General features: G+C 33.2%; 3 protein-coding genes across 8 annotated transcripts in view; 1 reads left to right on the plus strand and 2 right to left on the minus strand.

Annotated features, from left to right (window-relative positions):
* Window positions 1-17,471, plus strand: part of LOC123004501 (espin) — a 28,521-nt gene extending 11,050 nt beyond the window's left edge. For 2 of the 4 annotated variants that reach the window (XM_044397820.1, XM_044397821.1), the window contains exons 2-10: window positions 4,890-5,063; window positions 11,678-11,861; window positions 11,908-12,090; window positions 12,136-12,231; window positions 12,457-12,760; window positions 12,935-13,525; window positions 15,920-16,593; window positions 16,644-16,840; window positions 16,887-17,471. In XM_044397820.1, coding sequence (XP_044253755.1) covers window positions 4,890-5,063; window positions 11,678-11,861; window positions 11,908-12,090; window positions 12,136-12,231; window positions 12,457-12,760; window positions 12,935-13,525; window positions 15,920-16,593; window positions 16,644-16,840; window positions 16,887-17,133 — 2,650 coding nt within the window. In that variant the 3' untranslated portion in view covers window positions 17,134-17,471. Of the gene's footprint in view, window positions 1-1,108; window positions 1,241-4,889; window positions 5,064-8,508; window positions 8,684-11,677; window positions 11,862-11,907; window positions 12,091-12,135; window positions 12,232-12,456; window positions 12,761-12,934; window positions 13,526-15,919; window positions 16,594-16,643; window positions 16,841-16,886 lie in introns of those variants that run through there. The other 2 variants (XM_044397822.1, XM_044397823.1) reach the window with 2 other exon arrangements.
* A 331-nt stretch (window positions 17,472-17,802) lies between these two features.
* Window positions 17,803-19,856, minus strand: LOC123003624 (UPF0472 protein C16orf72 homolog). Of its 3 annotated transcripts, none has more exons than XM_044396512.1 (4): window positions 19,480-19,846; window positions 19,275-19,352; window positions 19,030-19,225; window positions 17,803-18,960 (listed from the first exon to the last, which is right to left on the minus strand). In XM_044396512.1, the coding sequence occupies exons 1-4, from the start codon at window positions 19,655-19,657 to the stop codon at window positions 18,705-18,707; spliced, it is 708 nt and encodes a 235-aa protein (XP_044252447.1). In that variant the 5' UTR covers window positions 19,658-19,846; the 3' UTR covers window positions 17,803-18,704. The 3 variants fall into 3 exon arrangements, with proteins under 3 accessions (XP_044252447.1, XP_044252446.1, XP_044252445.1); XM_044396511.1 differs by having other exon boundaries at window positions 17,803-18,963; window positions 19,480-19,834; XM_044396510.1 differs by having other exon boundaries at window positions 17,803-19,225; window positions 19,480-19,856.
* Window positions 19,857-20,022: 166 nt separating this feature from the next.
* LOC123003887 (28S ribosomal protein S33, mitochondrial) lies at window positions 20,023-20,516 on the minus strand. Its single transcript, XM_044396927.1, has one exon. The coding sequence runs from the start codon at window positions 20,439-20,441 to the stop codon at window positions 20,079-20,081; it is 363 nt and encodes a 120-aa protein (XP_044252862.1). The 5' UTR covers window positions 20,442-20,516; the 3' UTR covers window positions 20,023-20,078.
* Between the last annotated feature and the right edge of the window lie 5,260 nt (window positions 20,517-25,776).

Here is a 25,776-nt window from a genome sequence, read left to right on the forward strand (position 1 = left end):
GGTTCATCAGGAATTTCCAGAATGTTTCAATAATTTTTGATAATTGTTGATAATAATTAACGATTCTGTCTCATTATACTCGTGTACAACCTCTTCATCGAGAAAAATACTGGAAACTAGCAAGTTATGTCACCCACATCACGATAAATGTCAAACGCAAAATTACAGTAGACCAGCTATTTTTTAAAATTCTGGCCAAATTGGTATTATTTTCGTAACCTAGCAACCGATATAATTTTTCAATTACATCTTGAGGTGCCCTTCTAGGATTGGTGGATTTAAGAGTCGAATAACTTTCTTATGCAAGCAAAAATTACTTCTTCGGCTGCACTTTTTGGCAACCTATTGGCGCCGGCATTTGACATTTTTCTCTGGGGCGCGAGTTCTGGCGCAGCCTGTATAAATGTAAATTTTTTTTAACAGATATAATTTTTTAAACATTTTTTCCATGTTCCTGGTATCTTATCTTACTTGAAATTTTTCTCTAGGGCGCGAGTTCTGACGCGTCCTGTATATAATTATATTTCGTAATCTTGGATTATTTAGTTTTAATAGATAGTTTGCTACTTGTTATTGAAATAATTTTCAATTTAATTGATATTGTTTTTCACCAACTAAAAGATTATAGTAATTTTTATTACCCAATCTCATCATATTATTAGGTGGTAAAATATTCGATTTCTGGATCGCAGATCACTGTTTTCATCACGATTATTTTCAAATTTTCAGTGTACATAGTGAAAATTCAAAAAATCAGAAAGATCGCTGTTTAAAAAAACACAATAAAACAAAAATTATTGTAATAACCATTTTAAAATTCTTAAGCATCTGTGCTATTTTTTTTAACAACAGACGGTAATCTTTTGTCACAAAATTCAAGCACATTTCTGCACGAGCCATTGACTAAATTGGCAATTAGCGTCAAAATTCCAGCTTTTTTCGTTACCTATTCAACTCCAAACAATCAAAACAAACTCTTTCACCTCATCTTGCCATCAATATTCATAAAGGTTGCGTTTTATTTTTTAATTAAGTCGGATGTTTCGTACCCGTTATGAAGAGTGTTTTCGATCTGTGAAAGATGCACAAACAGTGAACGATTGGCCGTCGAGGAGAGCGGTGCGACGGCTTGTGGATACTTTCATCTCGAAGATCGCGTTAGTGCAACAATCATGAGTGATGCATAAAGAACATGTGTTCGTGTCGGAATCTACCGTTCAAATCGCCAGGAAAACACACGGTAATTCGCGTTATTATAGGAAATCGTGCATTAAACGGCGAAAATTCATTGAAAAATAGATCGAAAATTTTACTGTTATGTCGGGGGAAAGGGGCAAGAGCCACATGCGCTGGAACATGCCGGAAATCATTAGAAACAAATAAATTGGAGAGGAAATTGAATGCTGAGTATTCGGTTTCAGTTAATGCAGTTTCAACGTGCAATGAAAGAACAATAACAATAATTGATTCCTTCGTAAAGAACTGTTTATGGTTATTATTTTTATACCCATCATGCACCGTTCAATCATTTTAAAAGTAATTAATAAAAAAATATTGAAAAGTAATAAAAAAATAAATACATACATACAAATTAACATTCTACTGTGCCTCAAAAACTTATTATTAAAATATTATATTAAATTATTAAAATATTTTCCTCAATTGCTGATCACTAAAGGCGCCCTCGTAATTAAATTTCTTATGTTAATTTTTAATTATATAGGATATTTCAGAAGTCGCACTACAGAGAAAAATGTAAAGTAAGAAAAAATGTTAAAAAAATTCTACCTATAAAAATTTTGAAATTATGGGAGTTTAAATTGTGCACTTCGACTTTATTTCTGTTGAAAAAATGATTTTACATGTTTTTTTTCTCCTGCAAGCTATTACCTAAAAGATGAAACAAGGAAGCCGTATCCTAAATTGTAACTATGTTTAAATTATTTTATGGCTTTTATTGGCAAAATTTTTGTACTTTTACTGAAGAATTATGAAAAAACATATACACTAACACTAAATAAAAGTCAAAAATTTTTGACAGATAGAATTTTTTTTATGTTTTCATATTCCTGGTATATTATCTTATTTGAAATTTTTGTATTATTGTTACTAACTCTAATAAATCTTGCCACCAAAAAAAAAAAAACATTATAACTTTTTTTGTTAACAAAATTTCAAAAGACTATAAGACTAAATTTATATTTAAAAAATGGTGGAGGAGCCGGTTTTGTCTTTTTAATACATATTTAATACTAGCGTTAAACATTCTTGCAAATAAATTAATTCTCTAATAATTTCAACGTTTTTTCCTCTTAATAGCCTAGAATTACGTGTTTCCTGAATCAATTTAGTGCACCTGCAATCTGTCCATGTCAAGAACGTGGCCTTTGCTTTTCAGACTAACGGTTTAAGAATCCCACTAATCATAAACCCGTGCCGTTTATAAATCCAGACACTAACACACGATTAATTTTTTTTTCGATACCATCACAGGATGTCACGGTGCTGGTTCGACCTTCGCACCACATAGCGCAACCCATTTTTCCAAGCACTTTATTAAAATCCTTGCTCAATTTCCGTCGTTAAAACTAAAAAATTTCATAAAAATTTACAATTCTAATGACACGACGCTGTTATCGGACAAAAACCGTTGCAGAAACCGGTAAAAATTATTAATCCAAAGAGTTGCGAAAGCTGATCTTACCAGATTGATCGGCTTGATAAACGACTTTCGGATCATTTTAATTGCAATAAATGTAACTCTTACAAAACTGATGATTTTTCTAGACAAAGTTCGAATTGTTATTGTTTAGAGAAAGTGGACAAATGGTTAAACCTAATTTGGGATTGTAATAAAACTAAAGAAGCCGCTAGTTTTTAAGACCATAAACACATCTGCTAATGGAATATTAGAAAGTCATTTAAAGAGGATAACGATTTTTTGTTACTTAGATTTTCCTGTAACTACCAGTTACTTACATATTACTATGAAATTTTCATTCAATTGGCGTAAATGCGTAATTTAAAACTTTCTTCGATTAAACAAAATGTTATTCAAGATTTAGGATTCGTGTACTACCGGAATTTTTTAATTCATTCGCTTTCGCATATTCATTAAATTAATGAATGATTGCGCCGATGACAAATATTCTGTTTACTTCTTAAAAATATTCATTGATTAGATTTATTTCTTGACCCTGAGACAAGTAATAAATTAATTAATTTGGAAAGGCGAAAAACGCTTAATGGTTTCTCCGAGGGTTCTTCTTACTTCTACCATTTATTTTTTAAATATAGGTACCTACTTACTGAACATAAAAACTTAATTTTATCACAACCACAAGCTTTTGTTGTCCCATGTTTTTGTTGTTTGCATAAAATACAGCTTTCTTCAAAACTGGATTACTTTAAAAGTTACAAATATATATTTTAACAATAATTTTTAAATAATTAATGTCGCTAATTGGCTGTCATTCAAAAACACTATGATGGCTAAAATCGGATAACGGTATTATAAGAATAATTGTTATTTATTCGACGAATTTGAGTGTAAATCGGACGCTTTATTTCACGAGTGGATTATTAAACGAAGTGGAATAAATGAACCGATTTACACAAAGACGAGTTGAATACAACATTTTATTCTTTGAATCAGACTCAACAAGGTTTAAAATGGCTTTAAATCTGTTAAAAATAATCAAACGTTTCGTATTGAGAAATGCCAAACAGTTGTCAAAACTTCCTTACACAGGAGAAAAACCGTAAATTTTGATTGTCGAAGAATAAAATATGTAACTTAAACAACAAATCACCCAAATATAATGATTATAATACCCATACAAAATAAAAGCAAATATCTTTTTTGTCTTTTACATTAGCCAATTAATCAACTGCTAATAGATAATAATGTTTAAAATGGCACTGAAAGCAAAAGTTTGAAGAAAATTTCTTCATATAACTATTTCCGAATGATTCATCTAGGTCATATATTTTTCTCTTCAATTTTTACAAAACTTTTTTTCTTTTCATCATTTTAACACATTAACAAAAGATGTTTATTAGCTTGCTCATAATTAAATAATAATTTATCCAAGTAAGCTAAATTACTATTATTGTAACGTTTTCTCAAACTGTTTACTTTTAAGGTAATAATTAGTGGTAAGTAATTAAGTTTTATCTATTTAAATATAGTAGGCAACCGTTTCGGACAATAAATTTTAACCATATTATACGGATGTTAAATATTTTTACTTTAATAAATTGCGACAGATTAATAAACAAGTTTCGAGTTATTAGGTATTCAAGCAAATATAAATCTAATTCAAAAATTAACAATAAACGACTATTTTTGCACTTGAAATTTAAGAAATAGTTGTTTTACTTTAAACCTCAATTCGTAAAAATAAAAAAATCATCCTTATAGAAACTAAAAAAAAAAGATTTAATTTGTAGTGCCTCCAAATGCCTGTTTGTTCAGATCTGTTAAAATAAAAATTTCAAGTAAGATAAGATACATGGAAAAAATATTTTAAAAATTTTATCTGTCAAAAAAATTTCACATTTATTTTTTGAGATCATAACTTCGAAAATTTTCTAGATGATTTTTAAACATTTTTTTTCATGTTCCTGATATTTTACCTACATGGCATTTTTCTCTGGCGCACCTGTATATTATCTTTGTAACCTAAATAAAAAAATATTTTCTATGATTTCTTAATTGTTGTATACATTTTATTTTAAAATAAAAATCATTTCAAATTCTTGAAAAATACACAGATTCACTTGAAAAATGTGAAGTCAGTCACGCTAGATTCATCGCTTTCTAAAGCGCTCATTAGAATGCAATAGCTTAGTCAACCAACAAATCAGGTTTGCATTATGTGTTGCAGACACGGCAGGCTGAACGTTCTTCGCTGGTTACTTTGGGAGGCGGAATTCCGCGGCGGCAGCAACATGCCGGCCTTAGATCGCCCCACGAACACCACTCTAGCTCTCCATTACGCTGCCGCCAGAGGATGTCTAGACTGCGTCCGTCTTCTGGTCGACTCGACTCCGGACTTGAGGTAAGGCTCCGGAATTTCTCGTACCAGCCCCGTTACGCTCCGTCAAAACATTCGACAAATTAATTGAGATGCCGTCACGAGAAGATGTACCAGAAGTACGGTAATTATGATGTAGTATGATAATTGCCGCTCTCGCTGCCAATTACGACAAATTTATGTTTGTTTGTGACGGTAATTACATCATGATTGGATTTTTATTGGTTGATTATGGGACTCCTTAAGCAGTGATGCTGCAAGTTTTGATTAAAAAAATAATAATAAATCACATAAATAGTCTTTCTTTTTTCAATCTAAATCGAAACATTTACTTCGCTTGCAGCTAGTTGTTGCAAAACCCTTTCTCTGACCAACAACTACATTATTTATGTTTTGATGTATTTTTTTAAAAAGTAAAGTCAGTTAATTAACACAAATACCACAAAAGTTTAATTGAAAACGCCTTAAACTGCAATAATTTGCGAGCTTTGAAACTACTAGTCATTGAATATTCTGTGTTTAAGACACTCAAATTAATTAAATCAATGCTTTTGACTTTCATTTGATATCACAAGAATTACTGTCATAATTTCAAAACACATTCGTTATTAATATGAAGGCAACAGCAATGAGACGTAAATGTCTTCATTTTACTCAAGCTGGGTCAACAAAAAAGTGAAAATGTAATGAGGCAGAAAATCAGTGTCAATGTGTAAAGCTACGTCAAATATCCGTATCGAAAAAACATATTTTTTTAAGTTCGACTTGATTGCTTTTGTGAAAACTGTCTCCAAAGGGAAAGCAAATACTGATAACATTATTGTTATTAAAAATTTCTTTATTTAATTACTCGACTCAAGCAAACATCGAATGGCATATCTCTCGAAATTCTTCTCTAGCGGTAGATTTATTGTCCAAACTTATCCATTGTGAAAAGATAATTCGAAATGGTACTTGCGTGACTTCGAGACATTTTTCCCAACCTTGCTGACAACAATTAGATAATTTCTCCGATTTTGGTTAAGTTCAATGTTACCGCTAGCTAATTAGTTTTTCTTCCTCGGTGGCAACAATGAAAATTTAATCAGAATAAGAGAGAGTCGTCTGAATTAATTAAATTAATGATCACTTTTGCATGTAATTAAGTTGGTTATTTATTTACCCAACGTTTAACCCACTTCATGGTCCTTTGATTTATAAAATAAATCTTTTAATTGCTCTAATCGTAACGAAGCAGTTAGAAGTAATTGCTATCAATGAGCCCTTTATAATCGCATAATAAGTCCGATACAGTTTAAATACGGTTGTAGAAAACAACATAAACCATCTGTTGGTTTAAATGGCCGATATCTGGGTCGACGTCGATTTTCCCAGATAATTTATTGTGCATTTATGTTCGAAAATGTCGTACCGTTGTCGTTATTATTCAATGTTGGGCCGTTACGACAACTGTATTTAGAAAGTGTCAACGAAAGTAAGATCTACTTTTCAATTTTCAAATCAAAATTATCGTCTACTTGCGATTTCTTCTACAACAATAGTTAATCTCTTGAGTCGTTTGGAAGCTTGTCGCTTGTCTCAGCGTTGAAATTACTCAGATTAATGTCAAACTTTCCTTCAGAATTTTTCTTGTTCAACTAATTGCTTGCGAATTTAGTGCCGTGGGGGTACATTAAACACGTATCACGCTGTAAAAACTTTGATAATAGCGATTGTAACGGTTTACACAGTGTGCTTAATACCAACAACATTCAAAATCTTTTATCTTTAGACATTCATGCAATTGGATCAACTAAAATAAAGTTCATAATAAAAGACAAATCTAAACAATACCTAAATATCCTGTTTTAGTGAAGCAAGAAAAGAAAACAATCTGTTCATGTTTTCGTAGTTGCAGCGTAATTTTAACATTTGTTTCTACAGGGTGTTTCGCACAACTTTTCGAGGCTTGCGCCTAATGTACGCACTCAAATAAGTATACAAAATTCACAAAAAACTAGATACAAAAAATACAGATTTAATTATTTAATTTCTGAAAACCCATGACAGTGGTTATCAAACTAATCACTGTTTCATAAATAGTCATAAACAGCAGTTTTTCAGAAACAATTATCATTTGTTCTATCAAGAGACGGCATGAATAGTTTATCAATCTTATTCACTAACAAACTAAAAATGTTGTAATTTTTGAAAGGGTGAACAAACTAGAGAAGATTATCCAATTTTTCAAAATTTGTAATCGAGTTCGTATCGGAATATGTATATTGATTGCATCTTACAGGCACAGGTCTCATAAAATTATGTGAAACACCCTGTATTTTTATCAAAATCATTATCATAATTTCAAGTTATTTATTTCAAAAATCCGTAAGCACAATCGAACTAATTTCAAATTTAAAGTAACCATTTTAAATAGGTACGAAAAACAATTCCGTGCCGAAAGGTCGATATTCTTTTTGTTTTTTGGTTCAAATTCAATAACTTTATCAATCAATTACTTCACATTTCAAATACATATAATTAAAATACGTATATCTAATTAAAAATAAATTGTAATTAAACGTTAACACGCGAGAAATTTGACGTTTGATAATGCAAAATAATTGACAACTTAATTCCAATTAATTTAATAAAATATGAGTTAAATTAATTAAAATAATACCAACAAAATATTAACTCAAAAACTACCATTAATCACTTTTTGAGGCCGTAGTCATGGTATGTAGCTGGTTCTTTAGTTAGGTGTATTTAAAAATAGTTCAGGTGAATAAATATTTAATTTATCTGATGCTTAAAACTTTAATTTATCATGTAATTGAAACCTCTATTATGAGTGTTTTTTCTTCTAAACCGAGATAAGAAATTGAAAATCTTGTAGACTATGTAAAGTTTATGCTTCGAATATAAAAATAAAAGCTGATTCGAGCAACATTTCCGTGACACAAATCTCAAGCAGATCTTTCTAATAAAGCAAGTAAATAATAATTGTCCAATTAGAGAAATATTTCAGAATTGGTTATAAACAAATCTAGCTTATTACACGTTGTAATCCCCTTCGTGTTACTGATTACTGATCACCACGATATAAATTAATGATTATTTTAATAAATAATTAACGAGTATTACAGTTTCTAATTTGCTTTAAAAATTACTCATGTAATATTTGTTCAGTTATAATAGCGCCCGTTTCATACATTAACTCGAAACTAATTAGAAGAAAAAGCTAATGAAATTTACATAAAAATAGCTTCTTTTTTAAATCTCAAACAAAACGTCCTTTTCCTTGTTAAAAGTCTGATCCCTATCTTTCTGCAATTTGCATTTGGGTATAAACATTTCGTTGAAATTTTAATCATAATTCGCGCTACGACAAACAAACTTAAATGGTTCACGGCGTCGATCCCCTCCTAAAGATTGCAACTTTCTTCTTTACGAGTTCCTCTAACATTGTATAGGTAGTACCGTACTAACTGTCGGTCCGATCCGGGGATAGTACCGGTAATGACAGCTGAGTGGCATGTGATGCGCGCGCGAAACAAACAAATTGCACCGGTCGATTAGTGTTTAATTGCAAAACCAAAAATGTCGAGCGTCATACACAGACCAACCTGTAGAAAGATGAGGCACCGGAGTTCACGAATAAGGTACCACCGGAACAATTTTTAACCACTTTTGTAGCGATTTTTATTTATCGGACAAACACCCGGATCACCGGAGAGTAAAATTTTAATTGTGATAAACAACGGGACGCGTCACGTGTCCCGAAAACCGTAACAAACCCAGTGAAAGTGACGCATCTCCAATTTGGAATTTTTTTTTGATCTGAGAAAGTTGGCGCAAAATTTGCATATTATTTGAATTTGATTTTTTGTGCCGAATGGCCGAATGTTAACGCTTTCTTGCACCAGAAACGATGAGCGCATTTTTTCCTTCCTCTTTTGGCGATGCAAAATGTGCAATAAACACGAACGTAATTGCCCCAATTGGCTATTTTTCCGTATAGTATGCAATTATGCTTTTAGTGTGGCAGGTTAGGACAACATGCAATTTTAACTAGTGCACGCAATGTAAATGCACTGATTAAATAACTCAGCTTCGGAATGGGATTACAAGTGTTACGGACAAATTGGTTGGAAAATTGAAGTAAATAAGTGAGATAAACAGTGATTTATGTGAAATTTTGTGAAGAACTGCATGGGCAGTGATATCTACATCCGATAATTACTGTGGGTTTCACTTTTCGACTTGAAATAATTAGTGTAAAAAATGCGATTACATACAATCTTTAAGAAATCAAAGAGAAAATTTGGAATCTCCGAGTTTCGAATGATAATTGCCTTTAAAAAATACAAAATGAATTTTATTGTATATTTTTTTACAAATGTAGTTTCAAAAACACGAACAATTTTATTTAAATTTACAATTAATTGTTATTAATTATAGTTACTCCATTAATTTACTCGTTTGTACCAATTTAACTTACACTACAGAGACGATTTTTATGACCTGTTAACTGTCTTCAGAGAAACCGTTTGGGTTTAGCAGCTGCAGTAATTTTTGACAAAAATACAAAAAAAAATAATTATAGAGGTTTCGTTTTTGATATACGTTACCATTAATGTTAAATGCTACCAACAGTGAAACGATAAATTGTTCGTTAAAGCACTCTTTTGGAAACTTAATATGCAAATTAAAATAAAACGATTTCTTTAATTTAAAATGCGTTGAATCTTCGGTTGAATCCTTACTGGATTTTCTATTTAGATTAATTGTTTACTTTTTTATTTAAATTTCTGTATTAGATACATTTTGTTTTAAGTGTTCTAAATTAAGAACTTTTTATCATTATCTTTTTTATCATTCGTTATCTTCTATACCTCAAAACCTCAAGTCTTATTATTATTGGTCAAATTTTTGTGAGTGGAGCGAAGAAAAAACATCATTGGCATTACTAAACAGCCCCTAGTTGTAGGTTCATCAAATCTCCGCCTACATAGTGCCCTTATGTTCTTCATGGTATTTTTAAAGAGTACCTACTACGCTAAAAAAAAATTGATAACGTAATTAATAATAATAACTCAAAGAAAAATTTTTTAAAATTGATATGAGTGTATTATATTTTATCAAAAAGACTTGTATCTATTAATAAACTCCCACATATGGCCACCCAGAAAAACCTTTAATGAAAATAAGACATCCGTTATGTTAATCAAAGCCCATAAATAAAGATTAATTTCACCATAAACCTATCAACAATGTAAACCATTCCTGTCTGGTAAATACTACTTTTTCACGTTTTTTCTTATTTTTGACCAACTTTTATAGTTTTATACCTTCTCTTTTATTCCTAATTGGAATAATGTAAAAAACAAGATTCGTAGAATAAACCACGTTATATTCTCTTCCAGTTTTACTCGAACAAAAATTTTTCCAAATACTGTTACATATTTTTAACGGTGAAAGATTACTTTCAACGTATGGTGAACGTGTGTTATAAATTACATACATATAAACAAATCATTTTCTCAGAAATGACAGCTATATAGCCCAAATTAACATAAATAATATTCGAAACATGATTTGCACCGCGTTATAATTCAAAAAACTTTCAATTAATAATAAAAAATAAATTAATACATTAAAACGAAAAAAATCTCACTTTGCATAATTTTGCAGCATGGAATGTTCTCGCATAAATCGTTTTCTGACGGACTACCTAATAAGGCTGAAAAAGTCAATCGCCACAAACGAATAAAGCTGGAAGCTCCCGGACGCGTCATGTTCTAACCCCACTAACCAGTTTGTGTCCAACGGTAAGGGGTTTAGAATGTGACATCTTCTGAGTCATTTCATTGATGTAATTTAAAACTTGTCAGTAGTGACAGTCTTTGAAGGCCGGTATTAAAAACCTTCCTGCTATGCAAACGACCTTTATTTCGATTTTTATTCTTTCACAAGGAAGTTGATTTTCTTAATGGAAGGGTAATTATAAATGACAAGAATTATACCTACTATAAAACGTTCTAAAAATTATGCAAACAAAATCGAAAGTTTTAACCTTTTAAATGGATGATTTATAAGAAAAATGCAATTGTAAGGTATTTAACAGTAAAAAAGACAATAATCGCGACCACTGTCAAAGTACAGTACGAGCAATTTCTTTAATCGGTGCTAAGAATCGAATTCTTTTATCTTATGACCTAGTCATTTAACAAATAGCTTTATTACAGGCTAGACCCAGTCTTGTAGGTTTTTCTAAATGCAAGGAAACACCTTTCTAAAAAAACACCAAGCACCCAATTACTCGAGACTAGAAAATAATAGAAACTGTTACGACAGAACGACCTACGCGCAAATTTCCGCTTTGAAACCAGACCAAAAAATATGTACAGTTCTTCACGAATCAGACTGTCAACAAAATTTTTTTCAATTTTCAACACACTTCACACCAGAGACTCGTTTAATTATCCGCTTAGGTTGCATAAGATTCAATCTTCGAGTAATTACGGGCTGCAATTATAATTATATTGTAAAATAAATTATTGATTAGTCGCTTGTTTCGCAAACAGCTTTCAACCAGTCGTAATGAAACTCCTCGCGAAATGTCACAAAACACTCTACAAACTCAACTGTTTCAGTGCCAACACTCAGATGGACAATGATGTCACACCGGTCTACTTGGCCGCCCAGGAGGGCCACTTGGATGTGCTTAAGTTCCTAGTTTTGGAAGCGGGAGGCTCACTCTACGTCCGCGCCAAAGACGGCATGGCCCCCATACATGCTGCCTCTCAGATGGGGTGTCTCAACTGTGTCAAATGGATGGTGAGTTTGTTTTTTTAAATAAACTAGTAGTTTCACATTTTTTTAGATACAAGAGCAGGGGGTGGACCCCAATTTACGAGACGGTGATGGGGCGACTCCACTACATTTCGCTGCCTCACGGGGGCATCTCGAGACTGTCCGCTGGCTGCTCAAACATGGTGCGAGACTCTCGCTCGATAAATATGGTAAAAGTCCCATCAATGATGCCGCAGAAAATCAACAAGTCGAGGTAATTAGTACCATTGCTGGTAATTCGTGATTTTAATTTGTGTAGTGTTTGAATGTGCTGGTGCAACACGGGACGACGCCGGATTACAAAGATGGAAAGAAGACTTGCTCGTGTACCAGGAAAAGCGAGCAGTTGAAAAGGGTGAGTACCAATTACTTTACATAACCGAAAAAATGCAAATTAACGTCAAGCTTTAATCCGAGTTATTAGAAATTTGATTTTTAATTTAATAACACGCAATTAGATTCTCTCGACGGGAGAAATTGTTCCGATTTGGCGATTGTACCAGTCATTCTATTTGTGAATTTCGATATGGTAGTAGGTGCCGAATTTCCGGTCGAAAATTTTTGATGGGTTGTTTTGCAGGGGAATAGTGTCGGAAGTGATTGCTCGAGCTGCAAACCGGCTGAGAACGACAATTCCGAACCGTTTTATCTCCACCCTCCCATTGGAGGACGTACCATGGAAGCTCCACATGCCCCCCAAGACGGTTTGTACATCAACCCCATGAATAATCACAGACACAGCGCCTCGAGTGCTTCTGAAACCAGCTCAAATGAAAGTATCAACGGAGAATCATTCTACTTGCACAACCCCCAGGAAGTGATCTATAACAGAGTCAAGGATTTATTCGAGACGCCCCAAAGGCAACCTCTCTCTGCCCTCACAGGTAATTTTTTTCCAGAAATACGCAATGCAAACACAAGAATACAATAAAAAAGCTTCAGAAAAAGAATGATTTTTCGAAAATTATATTTCCGGGGTATTCCCCTGCTTGGCATGAAATCGGTGACAATCGAGTCACCTTGCATTGTTCCCCACGGTCACCACCGTTTGTTTCTAGTAAAAGTGGAAGTACACTCCAGCAGCAGCGGAGCGGGGTCAGACGAGAACCTCTCATCTTCGGACCTATCGGAACGTTCCGGCGACCATGACCACGACTACGAAGACATCTATTTAGTCCGCGAAGAGTCCGACAAAAAAACGGAGAAGCAAGCGAATGTTCGTTCGCGATCGCGCGACAGCGGATCACACAGTCGTTCCGGGTCGGCAAGTTCGTCGAATTCTGGGTGCAATGTCGTGGTGAAGGTTACACCAAATAATAAAACCAACGAGTTTTTGCCCAAACCGCAAAAATATGAGAAAATCGAAAAGAAGAAAGAGGAGGAGGATGGGGAGAAGACCAAACTGGGCGAGAGGCATTCCGTACCGCCGAAGAACGTGACGCCAAATGCGAAAGTCTTGAAGAGGGTGACGTCGACGCCGGGAAATATTTGTCCGCCGCCGCCACCTCCGCCACCTCCGGTTAGTGAGAAGAAGGAAATAAGTGAAGAGGATGAGCCTAGGGGGGCCGAAGTTGTGGAAATTGTAGAAGAGGCGACGTTGAAGCCGTCGGAAATTGCGAAAGGGATGTGTAAGACGCTCTCGGCGTTAAGTAAGTAATAAATAAGGGTCAACAAAACAGTAACATTCAAAGACAAATTACGCGCAAATATTAAAAGTCATCAAATTGTCAAATGTTTCAAACTCATATAAATGATCTAAATTTCTTTTACAAAACTGATTGCAACCTATTTTTGGTTTGAACATGTAAAAAAAAAGTATAGCGTGATTTATATCTAAAATTTTTTGAGTCATAATTATGGTATTTTTTATGTTTATAAGATGTACAGTTACGGACAATAAAATCTGAGCACAGGTTTGACATTTTATGACTTTTTCATAAAATTTGGTAAAACAAGCTTTTACTTCATATGGCGTTACCCTTACAGTAATTCTTAAACTCTCTAAACTGGAGGAGCGTTATAGCCTCGGCTATAGCATAAAAGCAGTTGTAGACTAATACAATTTAAATAAAAGCATAATTTTAAGAGTAGAAAACAGATGGAAATAAGAAGGGAATATAACCTCTTTTCTAAAAATACTTTCAAACTTCAAAAAAAAATTACAAATTAAAAAACATAAAATGTGTTCCTTGATTTTTATTCCGTATTTTTACAATACACGCGATTATATTGTCCGACATTGTACACCTCTCAACATCACACCAATTTAATTTTCTTCTTTATTAGACGTCACATGTTACATTATTTCATATGTTATTTTTTAATAAATTCGTTGGGGAATCATTAAAGCTTTCTTCAATACGAGTAATGATTAATTGCAATTACGACTTAATAATAAAAATAAATAAATAAGGAACTACGAATAAGAAAGTACATTGCAACTTGTTTCATTTTTTGCTATTTCACTATTGCATAAATTATTGTTATTATTATTACTCACTAATAGGAAAAAAACTAATTAGAAAATTTATTGTAACATTAACAATTAATAAAACTAGGTAGTGATTTTTATTCAAATTAATTACACGAAATATTAAAAAACGCCCCAAACCCCCAAGTGTTAAATCCATTATTTTTTTAAATGTGACAATAATTCTGTGGAACAAAGTTGCACAGTTTATTGTCATTTATTTGTATTAATCGAGCGTCTATCCCAAAAAATTGCTCACAATTAACTGATCAACTTTGATCAAAAAAGTATTGTCATATCTTTAAAAATAATGTATCTAGTTATTACTTGAAACGTTTTTTTTATAATCCAGTCTGCATATAAGCATCTTACTCTTCAAATCCAATTCCACACCATAATAATATTTCTAAAAAAAAGTGAAAGAAACGGTTTTCCATCAAACTCTTTTATTTGATGTCTGTTATAAATTTAAAAAAAATCCAACTATAGAAATCTTTATGTTATAAACTGCATTGAAGGAAAATAATAAAACTAATAAATGTTTTTAAGAATATTTTTTTTAATTAATAACAATGATTACCAAGCAAATACTATAATTCGATCCTTTGTGAATATGAAATAAATCACATTTATTTAATCATTACAAATAACTTAATTAATTTTTTATCATTGAAACTTAAAATTTATATGAAGCTCGATGTGAGGTCATCTCTGTGACAAAATTTGGGGTCACTAAATTACGTAAACTAGTTTGTTCATAATTGTTTAATCCACTTAAAAAAATAAAATAACTATTTAAATGTTTCGCAAACAATTAACACAAAAATCATAAAAGTAAAAGCATCAAAATGTTACGTATAAATTTTAAATAGTGACATAGAGGAAAAAGAAAATCTATTTCTTGTCATAATACCAGTTAGTTATTTATAAAGACAGGGGCAGGAAATCCAACAAATTCCCAAAAGAACAAAATTATTTTTATGTTTCAACATAATCTTCCTCTAGATGAAGTACATATGTAGTTTGCACTTTTGTACATACATAATCGATGTTATCTTTTTTGACGATTAGAAATGAAATGAAATCAAATTCTTCTAATTATTTTTTTGATATAACATCTCTTGTATTTTCGCGAAAAAGTGTTATAGCGTAGGTATAGTTAAAAAGGCGACAAAACCCAGATTTTTGCGTAAATCGTCTCCATTACACAGTTGTTTGTCCTAAACGTTAATTTACTGTTAAATAAGAAGTGGCAATTTGGTTGCAATTATAATTGAAGTGGTATAAATATTAAAACCAACGCTCCAAAAACTCCCAACCGACCCAATTTGAACCTTATTAAAACCACACATTACACTAATTGGACCATCAAAAAAGCCCATATATACCTACCAAAGAGCAAACACATGTTTTAATTGAATTTCACTCTTATAACACTTACCAATCAAACCAGAAATAATAAAAGGTTCCGTAGCCGGTCGTGTAGCGTCATCCTGTGCATCTCTTTCCGTTTCATTATAATTACAAATACGAGGAGTGAGAGGCGAATAATTTAATGGTACCACTCTTTCAGCGACTCGTCGACTTAACTCCTCCTGCTCAGATCTGACCATTGTTAGTCTAAGCACCGATACCGAAGACACCGAGAAGCACGGACCCAACTTGGTCAACAAGCAAAGAGTGCTACCTTTCATCCCTCCGAGTTTCCCCGGAAGTGCCAACTCGAACAACCTGATCAAACCCTCTGAATATTTGAAGAGTATCAGCGATAAAAGATCATCAGCATCTTCAATTAGAAGCAACTCGGAGAGCGAGGAAGTGGTTATGACTGCTGAAGAGAAAGAAACTCAGAATATTCAAGGACCACCGCCACCACCCTTACCTGAATTGACACCAATCGACCAAAACGGAAAAATTGAAACCAACACCGATACAGTTAAAAAACAGCAACAACCACTCTCTGCCATCAGTATCCAGGACTTAAATTCGGTGCAATTGAGAAGAACGGACAAAATGGTCGCTTCGAAAACATTCTCGGCGCCTACCAGAAGTATGAGTCTTCAGTGTCTCCCAAGTGAGCCGTTTTTGGCACAAAAAACGGACCTAATCGCTGAATTGAAACTCTCAAAGGACATACCAGGGATAAAAAAACTGAAAATCGAAAGAGCCAAAGTCGAAGAAACTCGCGAAAAACAACTCTATACCGAAATTTCGAAACAATTCACTGCGACCAAATTCGTGGAAAAGGTGGTTTTAGTCAATTTTGTGACTTTACTTTATCTAATTTGTGGTTGCAGATTCCTGATAAGGACAACACTGGTAACGTCATACCGGCCTGGAAACGCCAGATGTTGGCGAAGAAAGCGGCCGAGCGAGCACGCAAAGAGCTCGAAGAGCAGATGTTGAGAGAGGCAGAGGAAAAAAGAATGCAAGCCATACCACAATGGAAACGTCAATTAATGCAGAAAAAAGAAGAGGCGGAAAACAGAATGAGGTACTAAATTCATTGATGTCAAAACAAAATTTTGATTGTTTTCTAGGTCAACAATATACACCCCAAAAGTGGTCGATGATCCCCGATCTTTGAAAATCCAAGAAACACATGAGTGTCTAAAACAGGCCACCCAACCAGAAGAAAAGAAATCGACCGAAGATATCAATAATAACGAAAGTGTTAAGGAAACGGTCAATCAAACGGAAGAGGAAGAACCTGAAGAAGACACGAACATAATACCATGGCGAGCGCAGCTCAGGAAAACCAACAGTAAACTGAATTTATTGGATTAGTCGTATAGTTACGTTGTTATTTCCAGTCCTGTAAAGTGTAAAATCATTGTTATCTATTTTATATTTTAAGGTAACAGTTGCAATATTAGACTAAGTTAAGACAAGTCAATTATGTGATGTATGTTTTTTATTATTTTTAGAACTATGTTATAATTTAGCAATAAATTGACTGAAGCCGGCTTTTACCGGCTATTACCTATTAAATTATTGGAAATTGTAGCTCGACTACGATTTTTTAAGCTTGTGAAGGTTCGGGAACAGTTCTAGCTTCAATATTCAAATTTCTGAACATGTATTGTATCATATTGTAGTCGCTTTTCATATAATAAAGACGTAATATGAAAATTATCGAGTTTATTTTAAGTGTAATAAGCCTATTACATATTGGTTTTATGAATTCCCCTCTTAATACTTTGTCTTCTCGGTTTGAATAGCATCGTTCTATGTAGGTTTGCGTGTTAATAGCCTTTCGTGAATAATTAATAATAACCGTTTTCTCACAATTTAGAAATATGTGCAAAATTTAAAAATTACAATTCAAAAATTCAAATATATATTTATAAAAATAACCTTCTCTGTACTTACCCCATTTGAAATTTGATGGTGGAGTGAGATCGAGTTACTAGAGGAAAAGGAATTTTGACAAAATGGTAATATTTATATTTGTAATGTAATTAGACCAATATATATATATTTAGACCAATAATAATTTACAGAACACTTACATCACTGAAGAAATCAAAAACATGATTGAATCTTAAAAGTACCGAAACAATGTAACAAAGGTTTAAAAAAACTAATTTTAATTAAATAAATATGTGCAAATATTCGTACAGTCTATTAACACTTGTTGAAAATAAGAATCTTGCAACTATACAGAATAACAATTGGAATACAAGATAAATCAATATAAAGTCGTGTATGTAGATCGTATTTAGCAAACCTGAGACTCGGTATCTTTTTAAATAAAAGATTTTCAAAAAAAAATCCCGATATCAACAATCTCAACCTCTCAATATAAATAAATTAATTAAATATAATAAAGTGGCAGTCTGTGTCTTGAATATATATCAATTCTCAAAAAATTGGAAGGCTTCATATTATAAAAAATCGACCGAGGCACCTCTATATTACAATATAATGATTTGTCTTATAAGATTAAAAAAATCAATAAGAAATTTTCAACAAGTATTTAACAAAAGATGAACTTATTTACAATTTCGTAATGGCCAATTTTTTGTATTATTTTTCATTGCCTTACAATCTAATGAATAATAAACTACTTTTATTCACTGAATATTTAATGATGGATATTTACCCCATCGTTCCTGCACGTCGCACGTTTTGTAGCAAAAACAATTTATTTAAAAGAATGACCAATTACCTCAATCCCCTAAAATCCGAGATTACCGCATTCCTACTTTAAAAAAAAAATAATAAGTTCAGGCAATTATCACAGACGTAAAAAAAAACATTAAAAGCACCAAAAATCAAATGAAAAACTGTATACAAAACGGAAGGCAACTGCAACTATTGAACGAGTAGGAAAATTGCAGGACTGATGACGTTTCTCACATATAACGAGGTCTTTTTTGTTGTGTAGGACTGTCCATTGTAACATCGGAAGGACTCGCCGGTCGTTTACAATGCCTAGCCATTTCACCTGTGATAAAAGCGCACAAATCGGGGCCGCGAGCAATACAAGACAAGGGTGATCGCGCCAAGGCCTCCCTGAAGGTGTGTAACTCACTATTAAGACCCAAAGATTCTGGAGGAGAGACTCCAGGAGGCGGCGATATGTTCCTAGGGCGAGGAGACATGGGAATCCTACTGTGGAACACACCATAATTAAAATGCGAGTACAGGAGATTGAGGTTGGGTTTAGGAGAAACTGACCTGTGGTGGTTGTGGTGATGGTACTGGTGGTGGTGGTTGGGTTTAGGTGGAAGCTTTCCTGAGAGGTAGGCGAGGAGATCCTCTCTGCAAATCAAACGCCGTTTCCGCTTGGCCCAATTGAGTATTTCCTTGTTTCGTTTTTGGTATCCGCATTGTTTCGCCAAGTCGCTGGATTTCCGCAGCCCCTCTGAAGATTCTGCAATTGAGTCAGTTACCAAATTGTTTGATTGACCTCTGGACCCTACCTTTATATAACGAAGTAACTGTCCCCGCAGCTGTCTGAAATTGCAACCAGAGCGTCGCCGGTTCTCCTGTAACCCGATCTGGGGAATAAGGAGCATTTTAGGAATGGAAATCTGCCACAGCTGATCAATAGAATGTCAACAAGATGTCGGTGGTCGATTGGGAATCCGCCTACTTGTGACCGTGAACGGGGCTCGGGAGACTTACCGCGATACAACTGTGCTATAGCTGCGGCTGAGTCTTGAAAAGCAGTCCATATTCGCGTATGAGAATTCTCGGATTCGTCACGAAGGGATTGCTCGAAGTCGGGCTGCTCGTCTACCGAATCGGCACATTGTTGTTCCCATCCTGATAACCACGATTCACTATCACCGTCACCGTTCATTTCACTTTTTTACGACTAAAAAGTAACGGAACACAATCGAATTTCTCAAAACTACGCGATAACTTTCAGCTACACGCGGCCATGTTTGACGAAAATGACAGATAGCATTTGTGTTGTGGTAGCCCTGAACAGGGCACACTAACAAAAGGAGAACAAAATAACTGAATCTCAGAATGAAAGTGCTCTGAGCTAAAATAATAATTATTGGCGTACCTAGTTCCCCATACTTTACAAAACTAATCAATCAACACTTAATTAAAAAATTAAAAATAAGTGAAAAAAAACCGAAGTTGCCAACACTATAAAATAAAAATCACCATATTTCTAAAAGGTGGAACTTTTAAATACTTATTAGGTAATAATAATTCAAGTCAAATAACTTTATTACGACTAAAGAACTAAACATATAACATATACAAAATCATTCTTTCTTTTCTTCTTCCTGCTGCTGTTTGTTCCTCGGTTGCCTCTTTGGTTTCGCTTTGCCACGAAGAACTCTCATTCGTTCCATTTCTTCTTTGAAGTCGGCATGTTCGTCTCTATACAAACCGTAATGTCTTAGTTTTATCATCAACCATCCAGTTTCTATATGCCTAGGGTAGTAATGTGTGACTTCTCGTCTCAAATTGAGGGGTTTTTCACTAAACATTCGCACCACTTTCATTGACTTGGAATTAGTAGGGCGGGCGACTTCACCAAATATTCTATTACTAAGTCGTAACATACGTCTTGCATATTCAGTCGATAGTTTCGTTAAATCGGCATATTTAGCGTAACGACTCATTTTAGATCACAGTTAGATTGAGTGTTTTTGAGGTTAGGCTGGTTAGGTAAAAAGTGACAAGCACGGAGAAGGGGAAGTTATAGAAAAGAGAGATAAATAGAATTGAATCTGTCCTTGTTGGAAAAGGTCGGAAGATTAAGGCGCCATCAACACTGCCATTTGGCATAATGGCGGGAGATTTAATGATCTCTTCCTTTATTTTAGTTATAAAAAAATACATGAAATTCGTATATTTTAAAAGATTATTCACTTTTTTATTAGACATACTTCATCTTAATATTTCTATACATTACCTCTACATTGTACATTGTGATAAATTTAAATTTCCCCTTTTTTAACATTGGGAGCAAATATTGAAAAAAACAGTCCGATTTAAAGAACATTTGGTATTTCCTTAGTTAATTTTTTTTCGTAAGTCTGTTGGTGTGAAGGGTCTGCTAGGTAGAAGGTCGTAAACTAAGACAAACTTGTGGCAATGGCAATCACGTAGCGTAAATCTATACTCTTTTTCATATTAATATGCATATCAAGTAGGTTGTAGAATTGTAAATGCATCTTTAATTTAAAGGCCGATTCACACAAATACTGTCATTAATGTCACTCAGTAGAATAAATTTAATCACATCAATAATGACAACAAAATTTATGTTTGTGACCCGATGTTAATTACGTTGTTAGATTTAATTATTTTTTACTACCTCAAGAACTGAGGTACACATTTTTAGGAAGGATTGAGGTTAGGATTGTTTGAATTTTCGCATGATCACCAACTTAACGACTTTTTTCTTTCAACGACTACTTCGATGCACATTAATATGAAAACGACTTTAAATGCTTCACGGCAAAGCGGAAACTTTGACAAGTTTGCGTTTTATTCATTTTGAGTGAAATAAGGTTCAATTAGAGCAGAAAATTTTTATTGTTGCAAGTTATTACAAAAATGCTGTACAAGACGAAAACCGCAAATCGTCATTTTCACTTTCAGTTTGTGTGGAAAATTTCCAGTCCAAATTCCCAGCCAATGTGTTTCCAACTGTAGAATTTAATCGACGCCTACTCTATTTTTTTTTTTGATGGCACGGTACTTAAACAGAGTCAAGTATATAGAATATATAATATTATTATACATTGTATAATAAATAAGAGAATATGGAGGCGGCGGCCATTATTACGCTACTCAAGGTTAAATCCGAAGAGATCATTATAAAACCTGACGACGTTGACAAACTTCCGACAATGTCACCTAATGGATATGACGAATTAGGATTAAATGGACTAAAGCTAAACCAACGATGTGAACGACCATCGGTCAAATTATATTGCAGCAGATGCAAAGGATACTCAGAAGAGTACGAAATACGAATAATAACAGGGTACGTATAAACATTTTAACTCGTTTTCAATTTTTAATCTAGTTACATTTACTTTACAACCAGCTATATCAAATACACATACTGGCCGCCCAAATTAACCAGACAACAAAAATTTTGTGGTTTTTCACTTATAAAACAAACATATAGTACAAGATCATCATTATCATTTTACAAACATGAGCATTGATAAAGACGGATTAAAAGAATAAAGCATCCTTGCGACGAACAGCGTCATGTTCTACATGATGTCAGATTTCATAAATGGTTCTCTGATGCCCATCACAGACGATGCTGTGGTAAAAAAAAAATAGATGAGAGAAATGCTACAAAACTTAAACAAAGACTATTGTCGAAGCCGATTCGATTAGCGATTATAAAGAGCATTTCTGTTTTGGACCACAATGCTCCACCAGTCTTTGATGATTACATCTGTAATATAATCAATGCCGCCGATGTCCATTAAACTGTTTGTTTTAATCCTTTTGGTGCTTTGAGAGACTCAGCTCTTTATTATTGAATTTTGATATGCAAAAAAAATATTTCTGAGAGTCCCAGCGATATAATACACAGCGCTGATCTTTTAACACTAGCAACGCACTAAAAATAATACATGTAATTTGACTCTCACAGGACAATGTCATTGTCACAATACCAACAAGAGTTGCTCGACAAGAAAATAGAGAACTGTCGACGACAAATACAACTTTCCAAGATGGAAACGAAATGAGCGAAAGAACAACTTAAAACGGAGCAGATGAAAACGGCATTAGTTAAAGCACAACCGAAATATGAGCGCCTAGAGATACTGCTTGTATGATATTGATTGTTCATCATCATCACCTTCAGCCCATAGATTTCACTTTTTTTTTCACCACTTAAAAACAAAACAATAAACAATAACGAATCTGACTTATTTCTGAAATCAAAACCGTGTAAAAAAAAGATTTTGGTGACAGATGTTAACAGTATATTCACCAAAGCCTATTTCGGAGTTGCTAACGCAGAAAAAGCTATAGAAGGCTTTAAAAAGGCTGGCATTTTCCCTATCAGTCCTGGTGTATTCCGTAAAGAGGTTTTTTTACAAAAACAGCACTAACAATCACCCAGTGCAAATCACTAACCCAGCGTTAGAAATTAGTACAAGACCAGTACAAAGTACCAATGCAGTGCTAGAAAATAATAATTCAAGACCTGGTATCGTCGCGGCTAGCCACTCTCGATCAGAAACGTATCACAATTCCACAACACCTGTTTCTGGTTACTCAAACTCTCGATCAAAAATAGTTTGCAATTATTCAAAAGATACTGACTCGATCAGAGTGGTGTTAAAGATATTAACGAACGCCACGAAATTAACACTCCCTTTGGAACTATTGTCCCTTTGCCAAAAAAGCAGCTAACAGCTCCACTCAACAAAAAACAAGACGCGAAAAACTAAGATCCCAAATTCTTACGTCAACACCTTAAAATTAAAATTGGAAGACAAACATAGGAAACGAAAACATAGGAAACGGATATAAAGAAACGAGGATGTACACAAAAGACAACTAAAAAACAACCATCAGTTGTTTGTTTGAACCACCAAGTGAAGATGAAGATGATTGGACATTTTATTGACATTTGATAATAGAAATTATTTTACTTAAAAATTCTTGTGTTTATTCTGTGGTTTTTACGTAATAATAACATTTCGTAACAACAGAGTTTTTGCAAATTGTTTAGTTTAATGTTAACCTTAACGACAACGTCATTTTTAATTGTCTTTCAAGGGCGAAAAACGTATTCCGTCAATTCAAAGACGTTTATTCACAATCACTAATGTAATATGCCGATTACTAACCTTTTTAAGGTTGGGAAACATGTCATTATTTCTCATGAAGAGTAATAAATGTTACTCCTCTTGGGTGGTAATATGCAGGATTGCCAACGTTTAAATTACGAAAATACCGGAAAATTTTTCTTTTATATTGTCAAGTTACGCATAATATTTCGCTAAATTAGTATTCAATTGCTTTTGTAGCAGTTTCTCTTAATTCTCTTAATTCATTGCTCCATTTCGACGACTTTAAATCAGATTTACACATTATTTCAATATTTTCTTTAACATTTCTCAAATGTCAAAAATCAAACGTCATTTGGATGGCCTACCACGTTTGGACCTTAACTTTGTTAGAATTTTATTTTACTCAAATTTTTGACTGAAAATAATGTGATTGTGAATAAAATAGCATACAAACCTGGGTGGTAATGGCATTACCCCTTGTGCTTTATCCGATCTCGAGGCTAGCGCCTCTCGATCGTATACATAAGCACTCGGGGTAATGCCATATTTACCACCTCGCTTGTAATTACGTATTTGTCTTATTTTTTGATTTCTTAGCAACGGCCATTTGTCGTAATACGTTAAACTTTTTAACGATTTGCAAAAACTCTCTAATATTTCCGTCATTTGCGCAATAGAAGGTTCTTTCTCGTTTAATAACCGTTGCGATGTCTTGTTTAAATTATAAAAAATTATTCGTATACTTAGAGGATTTAATTGTTTTCGGAAGATAATAAAATGTAGTAGATATGTAATATAATATAGTATTTACCAGATTGCGAGAAGTAAATCTATAACTTAATCCAGAAAAATGTAACTTTTTAAAGAAAGAAATCCTTTATTTAGAGCATGTGAGACTCATGGTATCGCACCCGATCCAGGCAAAATTCGAGTATTGCAAGAATATAGTATTATTATTAATTTTATTATAATTATATTATTTTATTATACAGGCTGTTTTTATTGTTACAAATTTAAACAGGTGATAGAATATTCAATTTTAAGACAAAAGTTTCCTATGAACATGTATCAAAAAATGTTATGTAAGCGAGATACACCCCCTGAAAGAGATGCGTTTTGAAATTGTCATTCATTAAAGCTTGAATTACATTAAAGTGTTAGAAAAGTGACGACCAAAGTATTTTGTCTCCAACTGTACGGACTTGATTTCAGGAATTCAGTTGTGTTTCTTTTTTTTTTGGTTGTAATAAAGCTACATAAGTGAAGATGCAGCTAAGAAGCTGGGTGTTAATGTGTTATCAATTACGCGACTTTTATCCGGCCTTGGAGCAATAGTTATTTATGTCTGAAGAGAATAAACAATAATTTTAATTCCAAGAATTTGGTAATGCCTGTGGCGACCGAAGGAAGCCGAGGATAATTTTCATTCAAGGGATTAACGATGTTTATTCCAAAGATGGATACAAAACTTTCCTCTCAAGTGAATTTATAATAACATAAAAAATTCATTAAATTGCAATTTTATGTTTCGTAAATGACTCTTATGATAGAATATTTTTAACAATAATAGAAAATATATTAAAATGAAAAAATTACCTCGTGTAATAAGCTCGAGTTAAGTGAAAACTGAGCCCACTTTCTTCATCCATCTCCTTTTGTTCATCATCGGCAGGCTGTTATTATAATTTATCAATATTATTATTCATATAAAAAAGTAAGTTACATTAATACCATTATTACCTTAATAATTTTGTTTTGAAGGATGTTGGTATTCATTCTTAAATGAAACACTAAATTGTAATTAGTGCCTTGATAAGTGGAAATGAAGTAACGGTCAACAACAACCAAACGTTATCATAACTCACCTGCCCAAAGATAATGTTTATGAGAAAAAAAAAATATGATCATGGCCTTAAAAACACTTACAATAAAATTATAACAAGTGATATAAAGCAACTAAACATTATTGACTTGTACAATCGTACATCACTTTGTTATCGTTAAAACTTTTAAATTTGTCAATAACTAATAAATAAAACAATAAAACTTGAGAGAACCGCAGCTCTCAGACTTTTTAGGATTAGGGTTAGGGACAATTATGGGCACAGAACAACACAGATAGGGACAGTTAAGAATTTAGGGATTTTTTATAGGAGAAAACTGTAAATTTCTTGCAAGT

This window comes from Tribolium madens, unplaced genomic scaffold, assembly GCF_015345945.1.
Source record: "Tribolium madens isolate multiple individuals breed KSU strain unplaced genomic scaffold, Tmad_KSU_1.1 Scaffold_1;HRSCAF=32;Tcas5.2_LG8, whole genome shotgun sequence".
Classification (NCBI taxonomy): domain Eukaryota; kingdom Metazoa; phylum Arthropoda; class Insecta; order Coleoptera; family Tenebrionidae; genus Tribolium; species Tribolium madens.

Excerpts from the sequence above, each read along its gene's own strand:
- LOC123003624 (XM_044396510.1), bottom strand. The coding sequence starts at position 19,657 with ATGAACGGTGACGGTGATAGTGAATCGTGGTTATCAGGATGGGAACAA. Across the intron at positions 19,353-19,479 it reads TATAGCACAGTTGTATCGCG|ATCGGGTTACAGGAGAACCG; the intron begins GTAAGTCTCCCG and ends CTTATTCCCCAG. Across the intron at positions 19,226-19,274 it reads AGTTACTTCGTTATATAAAG|AATCTTCAGAGGGGCTGCGG; the intron begins GTAGGGTCCAGA and ends ACTCAATTGCAG.
- LOC123003887 (XM_044396927.1), bottom strand. The coding sequence starts at position 20,441 with ATGAGTCGTTACGCTAAATATGCCGATTTAACGAAACTATCGACTGAA.